General features: G+C 49.7%; 6 protein-coding genes across 6 annotated transcripts; 4 read left to right on the forward strand and 2 right to left on the reverse strand.

The window, feature by feature from the left end:
• Positions 1–620: 620 nt before the first annotated feature.
• Positions 621–2,861, reverse strand: B0J16DRAFT_286708 (uncharacterized protein). Its single transcript, XM_046124115.1, has 2 exons — positions 2,468–2,861; positions 621–2,416 (listed from the first exon to the last, which is right to left on the reverse strand). The coding sequence occupies exons 1-2, from the start codon at positions 2,854–2,856 to the stop codon at positions 742–744; spliced, it is 2,064 nt and encodes a 687-aa protein (XP_045982763.1). The 5' UTR covers positions 2,857–2,861; the 3' UTR covers positions 621–741.
• A 690-nt stretch (positions 2,862–3,551) lies between these two features.
• Positions 3,552–4,705, forward strand: B0J16DRAFT_414519 (enzyme superfamily-like protein; the record flags this gene model as incomplete). Its single annotated transcript, XM_046133457.1, has 3 exons — positions 3,552–3,985; positions 4,040–4,095; positions 4,155–4,705. 3 exons carry the CDS (start codon positions 3,552–3,554, stop codon positions 4,703–4,705), a joined length of 1,041 nt encoding a protein of 346 aa, XP_045982764.1.
• A 718-nt stretch (positions 4,706–5,423) lies between these two features.
• B0J16DRAFT_266691 (uncharacterized protein) lies at positions 5,424–8,846 on the forward strand (the record flags this gene model as incomplete). The annotated part of the gene is made up of 3 exons (XM_046123424.1): positions 5,424–8,134; positions 8,185–8,304; positions 8,669–8,846. The coding sequence occupies 3 exons, from the start codon at positions 5,424–5,426 to the stop codon at positions 8,844–8,846; spliced, it is 3,009 nt and encodes a 1,002-aa protein (XP_045982765.1).
• On the reverse strand, positions 8,796–10,440 carry B0J16DRAFT_340928 (major facilitator superfamily domain-containing protein). Its single transcript, XM_046127761.1, has 2 exons — positions 9,133–10,440; positions 8,796–9,088 (listed from the first exon to the last, which is right to left on the reverse strand). Exons 1-2 carry the CDS (start codon positions 10,333–10,335, stop codon positions 8,921–8,923), a joined length of 1,371 nt encoding a protein of 456 aa, XP_045982766.1. The 5' UTR covers positions 10,336–10,440; the 3' UTR covers positions 8,796–8,920.
• Positions 10,441–10,507: 67 nt separating this feature from the next.
• Positions 10,508–11,856, forward strand: B0J16DRAFT_340929 (Alpha/Beta hydrolase protein). Its single transcript, XM_046127762.1, has one exon. It carries the CDS (start codon positions 10,858–10,860, stop codon positions 11,785–11,787), a length of 930 nt encoding a protein of 309 aa, XP_045982767.1. The 5' UTR covers positions 10,508–10,857; the 3' UTR covers positions 11,788–11,856.
• Positions 11,857–12,848: 992 nt separating this feature from the next.
• On the forward strand, positions 12,849–14,558 carry B0J16DRAFT_124727 (concanavalin A-like lectin/glucanase domain-containing protein). The gene is made up of 3 exons (XM_046121672.1): positions 12,849–13,287; positions 13,341–13,614; positions 13,662–14,558. The coding sequence occupies exons 1-3, from the start codon at positions 13,194–13,196 to the stop codon at positions 14,431–14,433; spliced, it is 1,140 nt and encodes a 379-aa protein (XP_045982768.1). The 5' UTR covers positions 12,849–13,193; the 3' UTR covers positions 14,434–14,558.
• The last annotated feature ends 801 nt before the right edge of the window (positions 14,559–15,359 follow it).

Raw genomic sequence — 15,359 nt, forward strand, 5'->3', positions numbered from 1 at the left:
AGGTGAATGAATTGAAGTTGTGGATGAGCTTGATGGACATCGATGGAATGGCGAATGGGTCGTCATTGATATAGATACTCAACTCAGTCGTGGCGACGAGTTGTCTTGTCAAGATTGCTATGGCAGAGGGTGTTGTAGTGCATGCTACCCCAGATTACCCCGCGCTGCAAGGGACGCTAATTCATGGTTGAGATGAACAAGGTTCAGCCAAGTCTTGGTATTGTAGTATTTACTTAGACATGGCTAACTTCTTGGTGCGGTACCTGCGTAAGCAGGATTCTCGGACATGTCACTGGTACGTGGTCAAACAGCTGTTGCACCCACTCCAGGCCCTGGATATCAGACGTCTTGAAGTCTTCGATCGAGCTGAAACGGCGCAATATGTCAGAGCCTGGACTATCCATCTCCTAGTCCAGGCTTTGATGCCGGATAAAGCTTTCCTGCTGATGACCTTGGCTAAGACTAGTGATGCACAATTGCTTGCTTTGCTTGCATCCTCCCTTTACCGTTCATGTACCGGATAAGAGCGGATGTTTCAGGGCCGACATGGCTGTCCGCCGCGCGAGATATGGAACGCCCCCAATAGGTGTTGACTCTTGCGCCACTCACAACACTCCATGCCAGGCTAATTTGGAGAGCAGACTAGCATATTTACCATCACAGCGCTCTACAAACTTCAATATATGACAGTAAACAGTCATAGTCGACAAAAGGCTCGGATTTTGACCGTCCCTATCGCATCTACACAAACCCAGTCTCTCCTTGTCCCAGCTCCGGCAAGCTCCAAAGGAAGTTCAATGAATCAACATCTAACCCGAGTGCAAGCTGATCAGCGCTTTCGCCGAATGGCGCAATACTTGAATCAAAGGGAAGTGAAACCCAAGTATCCCCCACATCAAAGTTCATATAGTTCACTCCGTCTTCAATCGGTTGGGAGTCTAGGCTTGACAGATACGACACTGACCCTCCTGTACCATTCTCAGCTTGACTAGTACCTGCAGGCATGGAGGCGCGATTTTGATCACTGGAGCTATGGCCCCTAGTTTGTGTGAGATGAGCTCGAAATTGAGCTGTATGCTTCTCAATGAGATCTGCGTATCTTAACGCAAAGTCCATGTCATCTGCTGGCGAAGACTTGAGCGTTGAAGTACACTGGTCCAGCGTGAACAGTGCATCATTCACGTCTGTATGTGTAGACCCAACACTCAGTGCTTTGAGCAGAAATACAGACGAGCTGATGACGCTAATCTTGACACGAGCCGGGGCATAGGGAAGGTGGTCCTTGAAATCGCTCATGGTCGCTGTGTGTAAGACCTTCTTTGTGTCTGCTATGACTTCTTGCAGGAATCTGGCGTCTTTCGGTGTGATGAAAGCAGACAGCGCCTCATCTGGGTTTGTTGTGGCTGACGTAAAGCCAGCTGATGACGCTCGAGCAACTACAGCTTGGATGGAAATGGCGCCCGTGCAGGCTTTGGTATGATGGAACTCAATAGCAAGTGTGTCGCGAAGAGGTGCGGCGATATCTTGACTCAGACTATCGAACTTGTCCTGCCATTTAGATAAAGACAGTGAAAAGTGCTCCAACAGATCCGCGTAGTGATCTCCCATAACCTGGGTTTGTAAATGAGCCGCCGAGTGGAAGAACATGGACGAGGCAGTTCGTGACAGCTGGGTGAGTTCTAGACTGAGGTCCATATACGCTATCCAAGACCGGCTACTTGGATCACTTGCATTATGAGCTGGTAGTCTCGAAGCGGTGATCGAGATACTCTCAGGAAACACAGAAGGATATCCTAGTCGAGTCGCAGTTTGCGTAACGTAGACATACAGGAGCTTCTGTGTTCGACGGCTTCGAAGGACTCCCGGACTGACAGATTGACTTGTATCTTGGTGCGTGGAAAGAACGCCGAGCTCATAGGCCAGGTTGTTCGCCATACCCAGCAGCATCCAAGACATTCTATTGGCCCTCTTAGCAGGGTCAAAGACGTCTTGCTTCCAGCGAATAAGCGGCATCTCATCGTCGGTGTACTTTCTATTTGTCCGATCATACGTGGGAGTAATTAGCAGCCCATCCCAACCTTCAGTCTCCGGTGGAAGATGTAGTGCTCTTGGGTGCCAGTCTGATATGAGTAAAAGACTTTCTATTGTGCCAATTGTTCTCGTCTGTGAAGTAGACTGCTTTTCCTGACCAAGTAGGATGCGCTTGATAAGAAGTTCACAGTAGTTCCACAGGCGCTGGTGAGCGTTGTGGCTTCTCGAGGTCCCACCAGCGCCTGGGAGCTTGAAGAAGCGTGACGCGATCATCAGGAGCGTGACACAGAGCATGGATTCTTCGCAGACGAGATGGGTGTGAGAGGAGTGGTCGCGGAACTGGTCTAAGACCATAGGTGTGAGAGGGGCAAGCTTTTCAAAGAATCTACCACTATTAGTCCCCAGTTTACAAAGTGAGTATGGGTGTCTGACTTACAAGTCGATGTACGTAACAGCTTCTTGAGCAGTAAACCATCCTTGGCGAACGAACCGACACTTATCCCACATGTCGAGACAGGCATCACCTGGCTCTGACAGGGCAGTGATGGTGAACCCGACTCCATTGTACCCGCCTGATACAACCTTAGGCCCAGTAGAATGAGAGGTGTTTGTCAGGGGATTTGCTTGAGATGGGGTAGATCCAGCTATGCTGTGTCGTTGACCAGCTGCATTGGATAAAAAGTCCAAAGCATCAGTAGTCCCAGTAACAATAGTCGACTGCACCCTATCATACAGCGATTGACTGGAATTATTCGGCGACGGACCGAGCCCACTGCCATCCTGTGGAGATAGATTCGTGGTCTGGGTGTCTTGCGGAAGCGGCATCTGAGCTACAAGCCGAGTTGGTGCATCCTGAGTCCACTTGGGGGCGTCGCGATGTTTCGGGGCTCTCGGCCGATGATCAAAATGGCATTCCCGATGTTCGCGGGCACACTTGGCGCAGGGTGGATTATCCTTGATGACGCATCTTGCCTTGCGCGCCCGGCAGGATACGCAGGCGACGTAGCTACGCTTGAAGGCCCGGGTATTGCTGGGACGTTCAGGGCTTTCCATGGTCTGTGAATGGAGAAGATCAGTCCGAGATTGGTTTCTGAAGAGAATCCGGGGTAATCTGAGAGATTGTGATTGATCCCCGGCAGGATTGATGCCGCTGAAGAGACCGACGCGGCGGCCGTGAGTATCCGTGTCGGTCCGGCGCGATCCGCTAGCGCAAAGTATACTGGGCCAAACGCCGCCAGACGCACAACGGATAACGAACCACGCACCGATGCCTGCCCGTTAATATCCCATCGCAGTCGTGGGATGCTCAAGTCTAAATAACAAATGGTCTTTCCATATCATGTTTGAAGCTCGCCGAGTCGGTGCCGAAAGTCGGGGTTGAAATCGGAGGATGTTGGGCCAAGGGCCAAGGTGCATCAATTCTGAGTATAAAAGAGATGCAAAGAACAGGTGCAATGGACAGTCATAAGCATCAATCATCGAACAGAAACAGTTAACAGTAAAAACACCCAATTATCACTATGTCCAAGTCAATTGTCAACACCAACCCCTACCCCTTCACCTTTGAAGCAAGCCAATACCCTCCTATCAAAAGCTCTGGTAAGGGTGTTAGCATCGACTTTGCCAATTGCCGCGGCGCTACTCCCTCTATCAAAGCTTCCCGTGTCCGCGCGCTTATCCAAGAGGCTCATGAGGACCCTTCCAAGATCGTCGCCAATGTGTGCAGCTACGATGCTCTGAGCTCTCGCCTATGTGAAGAAGCCGGCTTTCCGATTGTCTTCTTGGCGGGATACCCAATGGCTTCAGCTTTTGGACTGCCCGATACAGGATATATCGCTTTCGGTGAGGTGGTGAACAAGGTTCAAGAAGTTATCAGGGAAGTCAACGTCCCTGTTATTGTGGATGGCGATACAGGATACGGTAGCCCAATGAATGTCCGCAGGACTGTCCAAGGGTAAGTGGCTCTCAACCCAAAGGTTGATAGAGAAAGACTAACTGTCCTGTGTAGATTCGCATTGGCTGGTGCTGCAGGCATCATGATCGAAGACCAGTCTTGGCCAAAGCGTAAGTCCTACCTAAACCCTTTCAGCTTCTAAGTCTTTCATGCTAACTCAAGATGATAGGATGTGGCCACACCGCAGGCAAGAGTGTGGTGTCCCGCAGTGAAGCTTACGCCAGGTGGCAAGCCGCCGTCGACGCCAGAAACGAAGGCCAAGACATCTGGATCATGGCCCGCACAGACAGTCTCATCCACGGCTACGACGAAGCTCTCGCCCGTGCTCGCAAAGCCATTGAGATTGGCGTAGACGCCGTCTTTGTCGAGGCCCTCCCCGACCGGGAGTCCATGGAGCGCCTGCGCAAGGACCTTAACTTCCCGGTAATTGCTAACATCATTGAGGGAGGAAAGACGCAGAATCTGTCTGCCAAGGACCTCGCTGAGATTGGCTATAGTGCCGTATCTTATCCTTGGACTCTGGTTGCTGCCAAGCTGAAGAGTATTCGCGAGGCATTGGAGGGTATCAAGGGGTCAATGACTGTTGGAAAGCCGCCCGTTGTTCTGTCTTATGCAGAGGTTTGTGATGGTGTTGGCTTTAATAAGTATTATGAGTTGGAAGAGAGATATCAGTATGAGGGACGAGCGAATGGTGCGAATGGGTACCAGTGGAAGAATTAGATGCCCTTTTTTATTAGACTTAGTTGCATAGCTCATCAATAGCACTCATGTCTTGCATCACGGCTTCACTACTGGACTGTCCAATGTTTTCTACAAGTACCCTATTATCCTTGCGCTTATATGCAAGAGAACTTCGTGGCATCTTGATGTAGGATACAGTTTGAGCAGAAACACGATAGGAATGCCATGCAAGAGTAGTCCAAGAATAGCCTAATAGTCCCGATTATATGTATTTTTCAAGTTCTCATAAAAGAAATATCCATGGGTGAAATGTCAATGGCGTCTTTGCTCTATGGGTCTCACACTCTCGCTCTATGCACGCCACTGGTGGTTATGCGCCACGCTGCTACTGTACCAAACTGTACACAAACTTCCGGCTTCATCATACCAGTCCAAATAAAGATACTGGTCCATCACTCAAAGCTTCTTACTATCTCTGGTTCCCGGTTGGCTCCTCCGGTTATGCTTAGTTCAATGCGGGGAGCGGACGCCGCCGGATAAGAACGGCCCCACTTCACCACCGCGAGGCGCCGGTCAAGGAGCTAACAAAGGTCAGCAACCATTTTCACGGTATCAGAATCTCTCATAGGTCCTGAATTGATATGCAGTACCGATGTCGGATGCTTTTTGCCCGCTTTCTAGTATTGTCTCCTGTATATAACATGTAGAAAAGGTTACGAGGTATAGACAGACCCAGTAAAGCAAAGCAATTTTCACCATGCCTCTAATCAAGGATCAATTATCTTACCGGGTATCCATTCTACCAGGGGACGCCCATGGCTCCCAACTCGCGTCATACGCAGAACGCACCCTACACCTCATCCAGAACATCCGTCCAGGTGTAACCTTCCAGATCTCAAGACACGACTTCGGAGGTGTCGCTCTAGCAGCAGGCCACTCAACAGCCTTGCCAGACTCCACATTAGACGCATGTCACAAGTCTGATGCCACAATCGTTTGTGCATGCGGTGATCCTCAGTATGGCATTGAGCCGGAAAAGGGACTGTTGGCACTTCGACAAGAACTTGGAGCGTCTGCGAATATTAGACCTGTCAAGTTCCCTTCCGCTCGGCTGGCTGACCTGAGTGCTTATAAAGCTGAGCTGGTTCAGGACCTTGATATCACATTCTTTCGGGATTTGACGAGTGGTGTCTACTATGGGCCTACGCAAGAAGCTGGTCCTGATGGAGAATCGTATGACACTACGGTGTATTCTCGCCAGACAATTGAGAAGTTGGCGCGAATGGCTGGTACATATGCCATGCAGTTCACTCCACCAAAACCTGTTCACTCCATTGACAAGGCAAATGTTATGGCGACCTCACGACTGTGGAGATCGGTTGTCACAGACATCTTTACGAACGAATTCCCCGGGGTCGAGTTGGATCATGTTCTAGTCGACACGGCATCGATGATTCTCTCCTCCAGTCCTTGCAGATTTAACGGCATCATTCTGTCCGAGAACATGTTTGGCGACATCCTCTCCGACCAGGCAGGTGGTATTCTCGGATCTCCAGATGTCCTTGCATCAGCCGCTGTCTCCAACCTCCACAACAAAGGCTCATCAAGGACACCTGGTGTCTTTGAGCCGTTCAACCTCAAGCCCAAAGACAAGGTTGAGAACCCACTTGGCATTGTACAAGCAGTTGGCTTGATGCTGGAGCTCTCACTAGGCTTGAAACCTGAAGCTGAAGCCTTGTTAAAAGCCATTCGTCGCACTCTTGACCCCATCGACCAAGTTGGATCCGATACAAGAACCTCAGACGTCGGTGGTACAGCTACGCCCGACGATTTCATGCATACTCTCCTCCACAACTTCGACTACTACCTTGAAGCTCTCAACTCATCAGACACCGCAAACTCACCCACCCTTCTACCATCACCACCAGCCTTCAATTTCACGGAAGAGCGCCGCCCCATGGGTATCATCGAGAAGATCCTCACCCATGCAGCCATCGGTCTCTCCAAGCCCCATGTCGAAACCGGAGACATGATCTGCGTCAAGGTGGACTGGACGCTTACATCTGAACTTCTCTGGGGTGGTATGGAGAAGACTTATGATCAAATGGGACGGCCTCGACCTTTTCGAAATGATCGTCTTTGGCTGGCTGTGGATCATATCGTTGATCCAAGAACGAATCATCAGCCCCGGCAGAAGGGTCTCATCGCTAAGGCAGAGCGTTTTAGAAAGGAGGCCAAGATCATTGACTTCCTTCCTGCCAACACAAGCATTATGCATACCGACTTTACTCGTGAGCGAGCACAACCTGGGCGTGTAGTTGTGGGTAGTGACTCGCATACTTGCTCAGCGGGAAGCATGGGTTCATTCGCCGTTGGTTTCGGTGCTGCAGACGTAGTCATGCCCATGGTAACTGGTGAAACATGGTTCCGTGTCCCCGAAGTCTGCCGTATCAACTTCGTCGGCAAACTACCTTTTGGAGTCGGTGGCAAAGATGTCATTCTTCACATCCTGGGTCTCTTCAAGCGCAACACTATCGCTTTCCAACGAGCTGTTGAGTATGGTGGTCCCGGCCTCAAGGAGTTGTCTATGGACGCGAGATTTGCCATCGCGAACATGACAACTGAATTTGGTGGTATGGGCACTTGCTTTGAGGCTGATGAGGAGACTTCCTCCTGGATTGCCAGAAGGCAGCTTCCTGAGCACAGAGAAGGTGGTCTTTACTTCCGAGCTGATCAAGGAGCGAAGTATGTGGATGAGAGGACCATTGATCTCTCGGAAGTCCGCTTGACTATGGCTCTGTATCCAAATCCGGATGATGTCGTTCCCATCTGGGAGAAAGCCGACATGAAGCTAGACGGATGCTTCATCGGAGCTTGTACCACCACGGAAGAAGATCTTATAATCGGCGCCCTAGTCCTTGAAGCCGGTCTCTACGCAGGAATGCGTCCTTCGCCCCACGGCAAACGTCGCGTCACTCCCGGAAGTCTCATCATCATCAACCGCCTCAACAAGCACGGCCTGCTCGACATCTACCGCCAAGCGGGTTTCGAGGTGGGCGCGCCCGGCTGCTCATACTGCGTCGGCATCAATGATGTCGATGTAGCAGGCGAAGGCGAAGTCTGGTTATCCTCTCAGAACCGCAACTTCAGAAACAGAATGGGTAAGGGAAGTTTTGGCAATATCACTTGTGCTGCCGCTGTGGCGGCGTCGAGTTTCAATATGGTTGTTACGGATCCCAAGTTCCTCCTGGATCAGTTGGATCGCGACAAGTTGGAGAGACTCGTTAGTGGCGGTAGGGCGAAGGGGTTGCAACCAGTGCTCAAGATTAGTGAGCCGAGTCCTGAGGCCTCTTCGGCTGAAGTTCCGAGGATTTTCGATGGTGGGGATTCTAAGTCAGAGATGTCGAGAACGCCAAGTGCGCGAGTGCTTCGATCTAAGATTCAGCGGTTTGGAGAGAACGTTGATACGTAAGTCAAAGGCATGACTGTGTTCTGGATCAACACTTACAGACTCTTAGTGATGCGGTCATCCCCGCCGAGTTTATGCCTGGAATTGACAACGCTGATCTCGGAAGTCACTGCTTCCAATATTACCGACCAGAGTTCAGAGAGAAGGTCAATAATGGGTCACGAGTTATGTAAGTTGTTGCCCTTGCTTTTCACTTCATGCTACGGAAGCTGACTTTCTCCAGTGTTGCAGAACATGGCTTTGGCAGCGGATCATCTCGTGAGGACGCGGTCCGGGCCTTGCAAGGAGCCGGCGTCGAAGCCGTCATTGCCAAGGGCTTCGCCTTTATCTGTAGGTCGTCCAATTTTCCCACCACCATCACCTACTAACACCATCCAGATGAACGGAACCAGCTAAACATGGGTCTGTTCAATATCAAGCTACAAGACCCTCGGTTCTACGAGCTCGCACAAGAAGACGCTGTCATCACAATAAACAAGGACGATAAGACTATCCACATCGAGGGCTCGGACGAGACTTTCCACTACGAGCAGTCAGAAGTTGAAGAGACTCTCATTGAAGCGGGCGGTGTTTTACCGCTGTATAGTAAGCTGGGGCGAAATGTGTTCCGACATATTACGGTGCCCAAGGTCAAGGGACGAAGGAAGAGGACGCAAGGAAGCGCATCTAGTAGTTCCGGTTGTTCAACGGGCGATGCTAGTTCAAGTATAGATTGGTAGCGACACTATGTTACAAGAATAGTAAATCATTCCCATTCTCTATCCCCATGCCATCGTCTTGTATTCTTACACCTTCGCGAGAAGCTTTCTGCTAATTCTCCATCGCAAGAATGCTGTCAACATAGTCGCGACAGCCGACATTGCTCCAGCATAGAACATCGCTGGGCGATAAGCACCAAGTCCACTCTCTGCACCACCGTGGCTTTGAAGCAGAAAGCCGGCAATAGGAGACCCCTGTTCTTGTTAGTCGCGTCTTACACTTGTCGTTGTGGACTTACGAGGAGATAACCGAGCACCCAACCAACAATCATCATTGCCATTGCTGTAGATACACGCGCTGACCCAAAAACGTTCGAGACAACGGTCGGCATGGAGGAGAAGAAACCGCCGTTCATCAGACCGTTCAGAACGGCGAAGGCAGCCAACGGACCAAGTGTCGTCGAGGCAGGCCACAGAGCAAGCATCGTAAGCGAGTTACCCAAGAAGAAAGCTCCAAGAGTGTTCACCGGGCCAAGTTTGTCGCAGAAATAGCCACTGGCAATACGGCCGACGGCTGATGCGAAACTGAAGCCGGCCAGCAAGCCAGCACCGGTGCTTGTGCTGAGGCCCATGGAGCTGGAGTACAAGGGAAGGAAGTAAGGCGGGACCAGGAGAGGGAAGATGCCAATGCCAGCAGCGAAGAAGAGGATGGCAAAGTTAAGTTGACGGAATAAGTTCCAGTCCACGATTCCTGTTTTGGCGAGTGGTATTCTCTCCTTGATGAGGTACGCTGCTGGAAGGCCCGTGACAAGAATCAACAATCCTGTGATACGGAAAGCCCACTCAACGTTGAATTTCTCAATCAAAGAGTCTGTAGCGATACTCATGATCGCGCCGCCGAAGCCACCACCAGCATAGATCAATCCATTTGCAAGTCCTCTCTTCTTGTTGAAGTATTGGGCGGGCGCAGTAGAGAACGACATGAAGCAGCCGCTCATGCCCAGACCCAACGGCACACCGGGGAAGAAGATTAAACCCACGAGATGGTCTGTTACAAAGCTCGCGCAGATCAAGGATAGAGCCATGAGGACAATGCCCACGCAGCTGAGATTTCGCGTCCCAAAGGAACGAATCATTCTCGCGACAAGAACTCCGACCGTTGCCATAAGCGCTGGGGAAATGGAACCGCAGAAGGACAAAGCGAGAGGTGATCCAACTCCTCTCTCGACGAGGGCGCGTTGATATACGCCCCAGACATAACTCAATCCGATAACCCACCAAGCAATCACCGAACAGGCTATAATAACAACCCAGCCATAGCCTCCATCTGGTACAGTACTATCCGCGATGCGTGAAGCTTCAAGGGCTGGATCATCCGAGTCATTGTGGTGGGAAGAGCTGGTTTCAGCCAGTCCTGCTCTTGGACGAAGGGTCGAGGAGGGAGCTTCCGAGTGTTGTCCGTTGCCGAGAGCTTCAAGCTGGACGGCTGTCGTTGTTGACATTTTGAGGATACCTTTTCTTGTGTTGTCATGTGCATTGTAGAAGAAGATGGAAGGTTATAATTGAGCGGCGAAAAGTGTCCTTATCGTGGGTGTCAATTGAAGGGCGCAGGGCGCGTGTTACATCATCGTCACTGCCAAGCGATGGCTGAATGCGTACGACTTCTAGAATAATAAATATTATATGAAGGCTGATCAATTTATTGTATGCCTTTTTAAGTGTTTTGATCTTGAATTAATTTATGGAATCATATCTCTGTCGAGTCCGACTGATAATTGCTCTCATTAGGTGCGTGAAGCAGGACGATGTCATTTTCAGTGAGGATGTGTCGAAATAAAGGCGCGGGGGCAAATCTCACCTTTAATTGAGCAGAAACTCGATCGCATTTCATCATAGGTCGCATTAAACGTTAATTACTAGAGAATAAATATTGCCAGAGTATCGCGCTCATTGCAGTCTCATTTTCTACCTCAATCCACCACTTAATCACTCTCACAACTCATCTCACTTCACAACCTACCACAATGACCTCATCGCAAGACCCTACAGCTCTCACTCAGAGCTTCCACTACGAGACCGCAACTCACGTCTACGATGTAAAATGGGGCACTATAGGCGATAAAAATCTCCCTCCTCTTATCTTCATTCATGGAACGCCCTGGTCTTCGCGCGTTTGGGTTGCCTTCGCGCTGGCGCTATCGCGTCAATTCTGCGTTCATCTCTTCGACAGACCTGGCTTCGGTGAAACACCCGCCGAAGTCCTTAAGCCAGACCAACAACCCAGCACAAACCCAGTGGAGAAGTTCGACAGCAACCTCGCGCGTCAAGCAGAGGTATATGCAGCGCTCTTCCAAGAATGGAAGAAAGACTGGTCTCACAATAAAGCACACATTATAGCTCACGATAACGGTGGTCTAGTCAGTCTACGAGGCTATCTCCTTCATGATCTGCCCTACGAGAGTCTGTGCTTAATTGACGTCGTCGCAATTGGCCCCTTCGGCCAGCCTCTCTTCAAAAGCATGGCCGAGAACCCACACATCTTCGAGCAACTGCCCGACACTGCATTCGAAGGTATTCTAGAAAGTTACATCAGCGACGCAGCCTACTACGAACTTCCCAAAGATACCATGCAGATGCTCAAAGTACCGTGGACGCGGGAAGGCGGCAAACAAGGTTTCATTAGAGAATTATGCCAGGCTAATTCGCGGAGCACGGAAGAAGTCGAGGGGCGGTACGGGGAGGTTGGGCCGAAGCTGCCAGTCAAGATCATTTGGGGTAAAAATGACAAGTGGCTGCCAGTTGAAGTGGCTTATCGATTGAGTGACGCGCTCAAGGCGAAGGAGATTGTCGTTATCGATAAGGCTGGTCATCTGAGTATGATTGATCAGGGGGCTCAGATTGGAGTTGAGCTTGGCCTATGGCTTAGCGACGCTTCACATAAACAACGGTCATGAGTTGAGAGTACCAAGAAAAGTTAAATAGATAGTGAGCCTTGGTCGTTTGTAATTGATTGCGTCTTCATTTCTTTTACAGCTTGGCATAGTCCACGTGATGGTTGTCAAATGATAGTTGGTGTTGTCCAGACATGACGGTGATCCAAGCACAACGCTTGAATCAAGACCATTAAAGTAACGATGCTTCGACAAGCGCTTACCGTTCCATCAAAACTTCAGGTTATACTATATATGTACCGGAAAGCCGTCCGACCACTTTCTTCGGTGTTGCATCACATGTATACGCTCTTGTCTCAAGAATCGCATCTCAAAACAATGACTTTTGATGATTGCGAATCTTGGTCAAACCCTACCCTACAACTCATCCCGACCGTGCCGATCCATGGAGTCGAGATCTCGTTAGCGCGACGCGCCCCCAATTTTAGTGCTGTAAGGGCGCCGAGAGCCCCAAACTCAAGCCCTGGACCCAACTAAATTCGGATTTTCAGCTGAGGATCAAATTCCTGATGATAAGCATTCTTATCGAGTGTCGTATAGATCCGAATGGGGATGAAGAATGTAACGGTAGCAGATAGACAAGGTGCTCGTATAACAAGCGACAAATGTCGCCTGATTGAGTTCATCCTCATTCAAATCTTACGAGTATTCAACTGAAGAGACGAAATTGTTGACAATTCTGTGCCATTTTTAGATGGTGTCTTGGTCCATCTCTTTTTTTACGCCCTAAGATTAGGGCGAGGCTTTTGACTAACCCCTATGCAAGCTGACAAGAGGATTCAGTGCCTGACTAACAGGCCTCCACCGTCAACCTTTTGGCTGAGAGAATGGATCGTCAGGGCAAAGTAAAATAAAAATCAATGATGACACTCGAAGTCTTTGGTCGAACCGTAAACAGACAAACTAGAGGGTCAGATCATCCAGCTTCCCTGTAAATAATCGATAAAAGCAAGGATGATGGATTATTACGCGTCAGAGCTTGCGTACCCACTCGAGACCAGGGGCCCAGAATAATCAGCGACCATCTTCATTTCGCTCCCCGTATCGCTGATAACCAAGTCTACCAACCTACCTAACAGGTCATTAGCCAAGATCAGCTAAACCACTCTTGAATGAAGTCTGCTAGGCGCAGCAGACAGAAAGAGGAAAAGAAATGTCGCATTCATACCTAACAAAGACCATTGTTTGTTTTTATATCCACTTTGACCCTCCCCCTTCTTCTTCTCTTTTCCCACTTGCCGAAAGTTTGCTCTTTCTGACCAGTCTTTAAGTGGTGGGCTAACGTCGCATTCTTTTACTCTTTTTTAATACTCCATACAGTCTCTCGTTATTGCTGTTTTGGTTTACCACTTCATTCGTTTTTTTATATATAATAATATTCTTTTTAATCAATCAATCAATCAATCACAATGGTCTCCGCATGGTCCAAGGTCGCTTTGGTTGCGGGTCTCGCAGCCTCAGCCTACGGCCAAACTTATTCCGACTGCAATCCCATGAAGAAGTGTAAGCAAATAAGACCCGCCTGTGGGCTATAGCAGAACTGATATGATTGACAGCGGGCTGCAAGCCTAACCCCGGACTGGATGCTTCTTTGTACTCATTCGACTTCACAAAGGGCGCCGACGATGATAACTGGGAGGGAACGGGCCATGGAGAAGTCAAGTACACTTCGGAAGGTGCCGAGTTCTCTGTTAACAAGCAGGGTGACTCGCCAACCCTTCAGAGCAAGTGGTACATGTTCTTTGGTCGTTATGAGGTTCACATGAAGGCTGCACCTGGTGTGGGTATTGTCTCTTCTATTGTGATGTTGTCAGATGTCCTCGACGAAGTGTAAGTTTACTCACTATACAATGTATGCCATGTGCTGACAATGACAGTGACTGGGAGTTCCTTGGAGGTGCTGGAGGCGAAGTCCAGACCAACTGGTACGCCAAGGCCAGCAGCGACAACACCCAAAGTCTCACATTCCCCGCCGACAACAACCAAGGCGAATTCCACAACTACACCGTCAACTGGACCCCCGAATCCGTTGATTGGTACGTCAACGACGTTCAGGTCCGCACTGTCAAGTTCGCCGAGTCCAACTACCCTCAAACACCCATGCGATTGAAGCTCGGAATCTGGGCTGGTGGTGATCCTGATAACGCCGAGGGAACTATTCAGTGGGCTGGCGGAGAGACCGATTACAAGGATGTCCCTTACACCATGACCGTCCAGAAGATCAAGGTTCAGAACCTCAACCCCGCTAAGGAGTACTCCTACGGCGACAGCTCCGGATCGTACAAGAGCATCGACTTTGATAAGAAGGACAGCGGCAGGGAGGGCAACATGAGCGAAAAGGACGAGGAGAAGGAGCAGGAGACAAAATCTGCTGCCGAAGCCGCCTCCACAACTTCCTCCGACTCCGCCAGCAAGACCGCCACCGAATCCGAGGCTACCACCATGTCTACCGCCAAGTCAAGTGAGACCGCTAGCGCCGACTTCAAGAACAACGGAGCTGCCGAGACAAGTGGTTCGGATGCTGATGCTACCTCAACAGGAAGCACTGCCTCTTCTACCGCGGAGAGCGACGAGAACAGTGCTTCTGGAAACTTGCCAAAGATGTGGTTGAGTCTGGGAGCTCTGTGCGCTGCGATGGTTATGATGTAAATTTGGATTTCTGATTTTCAGTTTCAGGGTATTACTATAGATTGGCTGCATTTTATAGATTTCCGAATAGACATACATCGTTGGATCGTCATCCTAAATTTCCCAATACCCAACCGTCACATTGACCACTCCGAACAACCATCCTATAATTGACCAAACATGCAGATTACACCTCTCCATATGCCGACACTCCAAAGCCTGAACTCTGGCTGTCTCGCCCTTCACATAACCCTCAAACTGATACTCCATCTCATCTATCAGTCCTTTTCTTCTTTACACACTCAGGACAACTTGATTCACCCGCGTACTCGGTCTTGGTCGGATGATGCACACCAGAACAAACGCCATTCTCGATATACCCTTCACACCGTTGAGTTACACCATGCGTCGTATTGATGACGTACCAGCATATTGAGCATTTGGTCATGATACGGACGGTGGTACACATCTTGACTTGATTACAAAGCCCTGTGCGACTCTTCCCAGCTGGCGGGACCCGATGAAGGGTCATGTCTGGAGGATCTAGGGACATTATATAGCACTGAGATCTACCAAGATTTGAAAGGTTTCACTTGTAATATTGGAGGGTTGCTCATGAACGATGGTTGTGTCAAGTGGTCCAAAGGAAGTATGTTCCTCCGTGCCGACGCCGGGTACCATCACCGAGCTTACACGAACACTACTAAACGGAAGCATCACGTTTATTGTCAGATAGCTTTCGTAAAATATTTAGTTCTCATTTGAATGCTATGATTGATGCCTGTCTACCACCTGGCCTTCATCAACGATAGGCAGAATCCATTACTTCTTCGCCTTCGAGCATGATATACACTCCTCAGGATCAGCGTATATAGTCGGTAGGTTATCAATCTTGTTTTCACATGCGCGTCCCTGCTTGTTGAGTTTGCATCGAACTATGCATGGAT

This window comes from Fusarium flagelliforme (genome assembly GCF_020744385.1).
Source record: "Fusarium flagelliforme strain FIESC 12 MPI-CAGE-AA-0113 chromosome Unknown B0J16scaffold_4, whole genome shotgun sequence".
NCBI lineage: Eukaryota > Fungi > Ascomycota > Sordariomycetes > Hypocreales > Nectriaceae > Fusarium > Fusarium flagelliforme.

Excerpts from the sequence above, each read along its gene's own strand:
- B0J16DRAFT_286708 (XM_046124115.1), bottom strand. The coding sequence starts at position 2,856 with ATGCCGCTTCCGCAAGACACCCAGACCACGAATCTATCTCCACAGGAT. Across the intron at positions 2,417-2,467 it reads GCTGTTACGTACATCGACTT|ATTCTTTGAAAAGCTTGCCC; the intron begins GTAAGTCAGACA and ends TAATAGTGGTAG.
- B0J16DRAFT_340928 (XM_046127761.1), bottom strand. The coding sequence starts at position 10,335 with ATGTCAACAACGACAGCCGTCCAGCTTGAAGCTCTCGGCAACGGACAA. Across the intron at positions 9,089-9,132 it reads GGGTGCTCGGTTATCTCCTC|GGGTCTCCTATTGCCGGCTT; the intron begins GTAAGTCCACAA and ends TAACAAGAACAG.
- B0J16DRAFT_340929 (XM_046127762.1), top strand. The coding sequence starts at position 10,858 with ATGACCTCATCGCAAGACCCTACAGCTCTCACTCAGAGCTTCCACTAC.
- B0J16DRAFT_124727 (XM_046121672.1), top strand. The coding sequence starts at position 13,194 with ATGGTCTCCGCATGGTCCAAGGTCGCTTTGGTTGCGGGTCTCGCAGCC. Across the intron at positions 13,288-13,340 it reads CTGCAATCCCATGAAGAAGT|CGGGCTGCAAGCCTAACCCC; the intron begins GTAAGCAAATAA and ends TATGATTGACAG. Across the intron at positions 13,615-13,661 it reads TCAGATGTCCTCGACGAAGT|TGACTGGGAGTTCCTTGGAG; the intron begins GTAAGTTTACTC and ends TGACAATGACAG.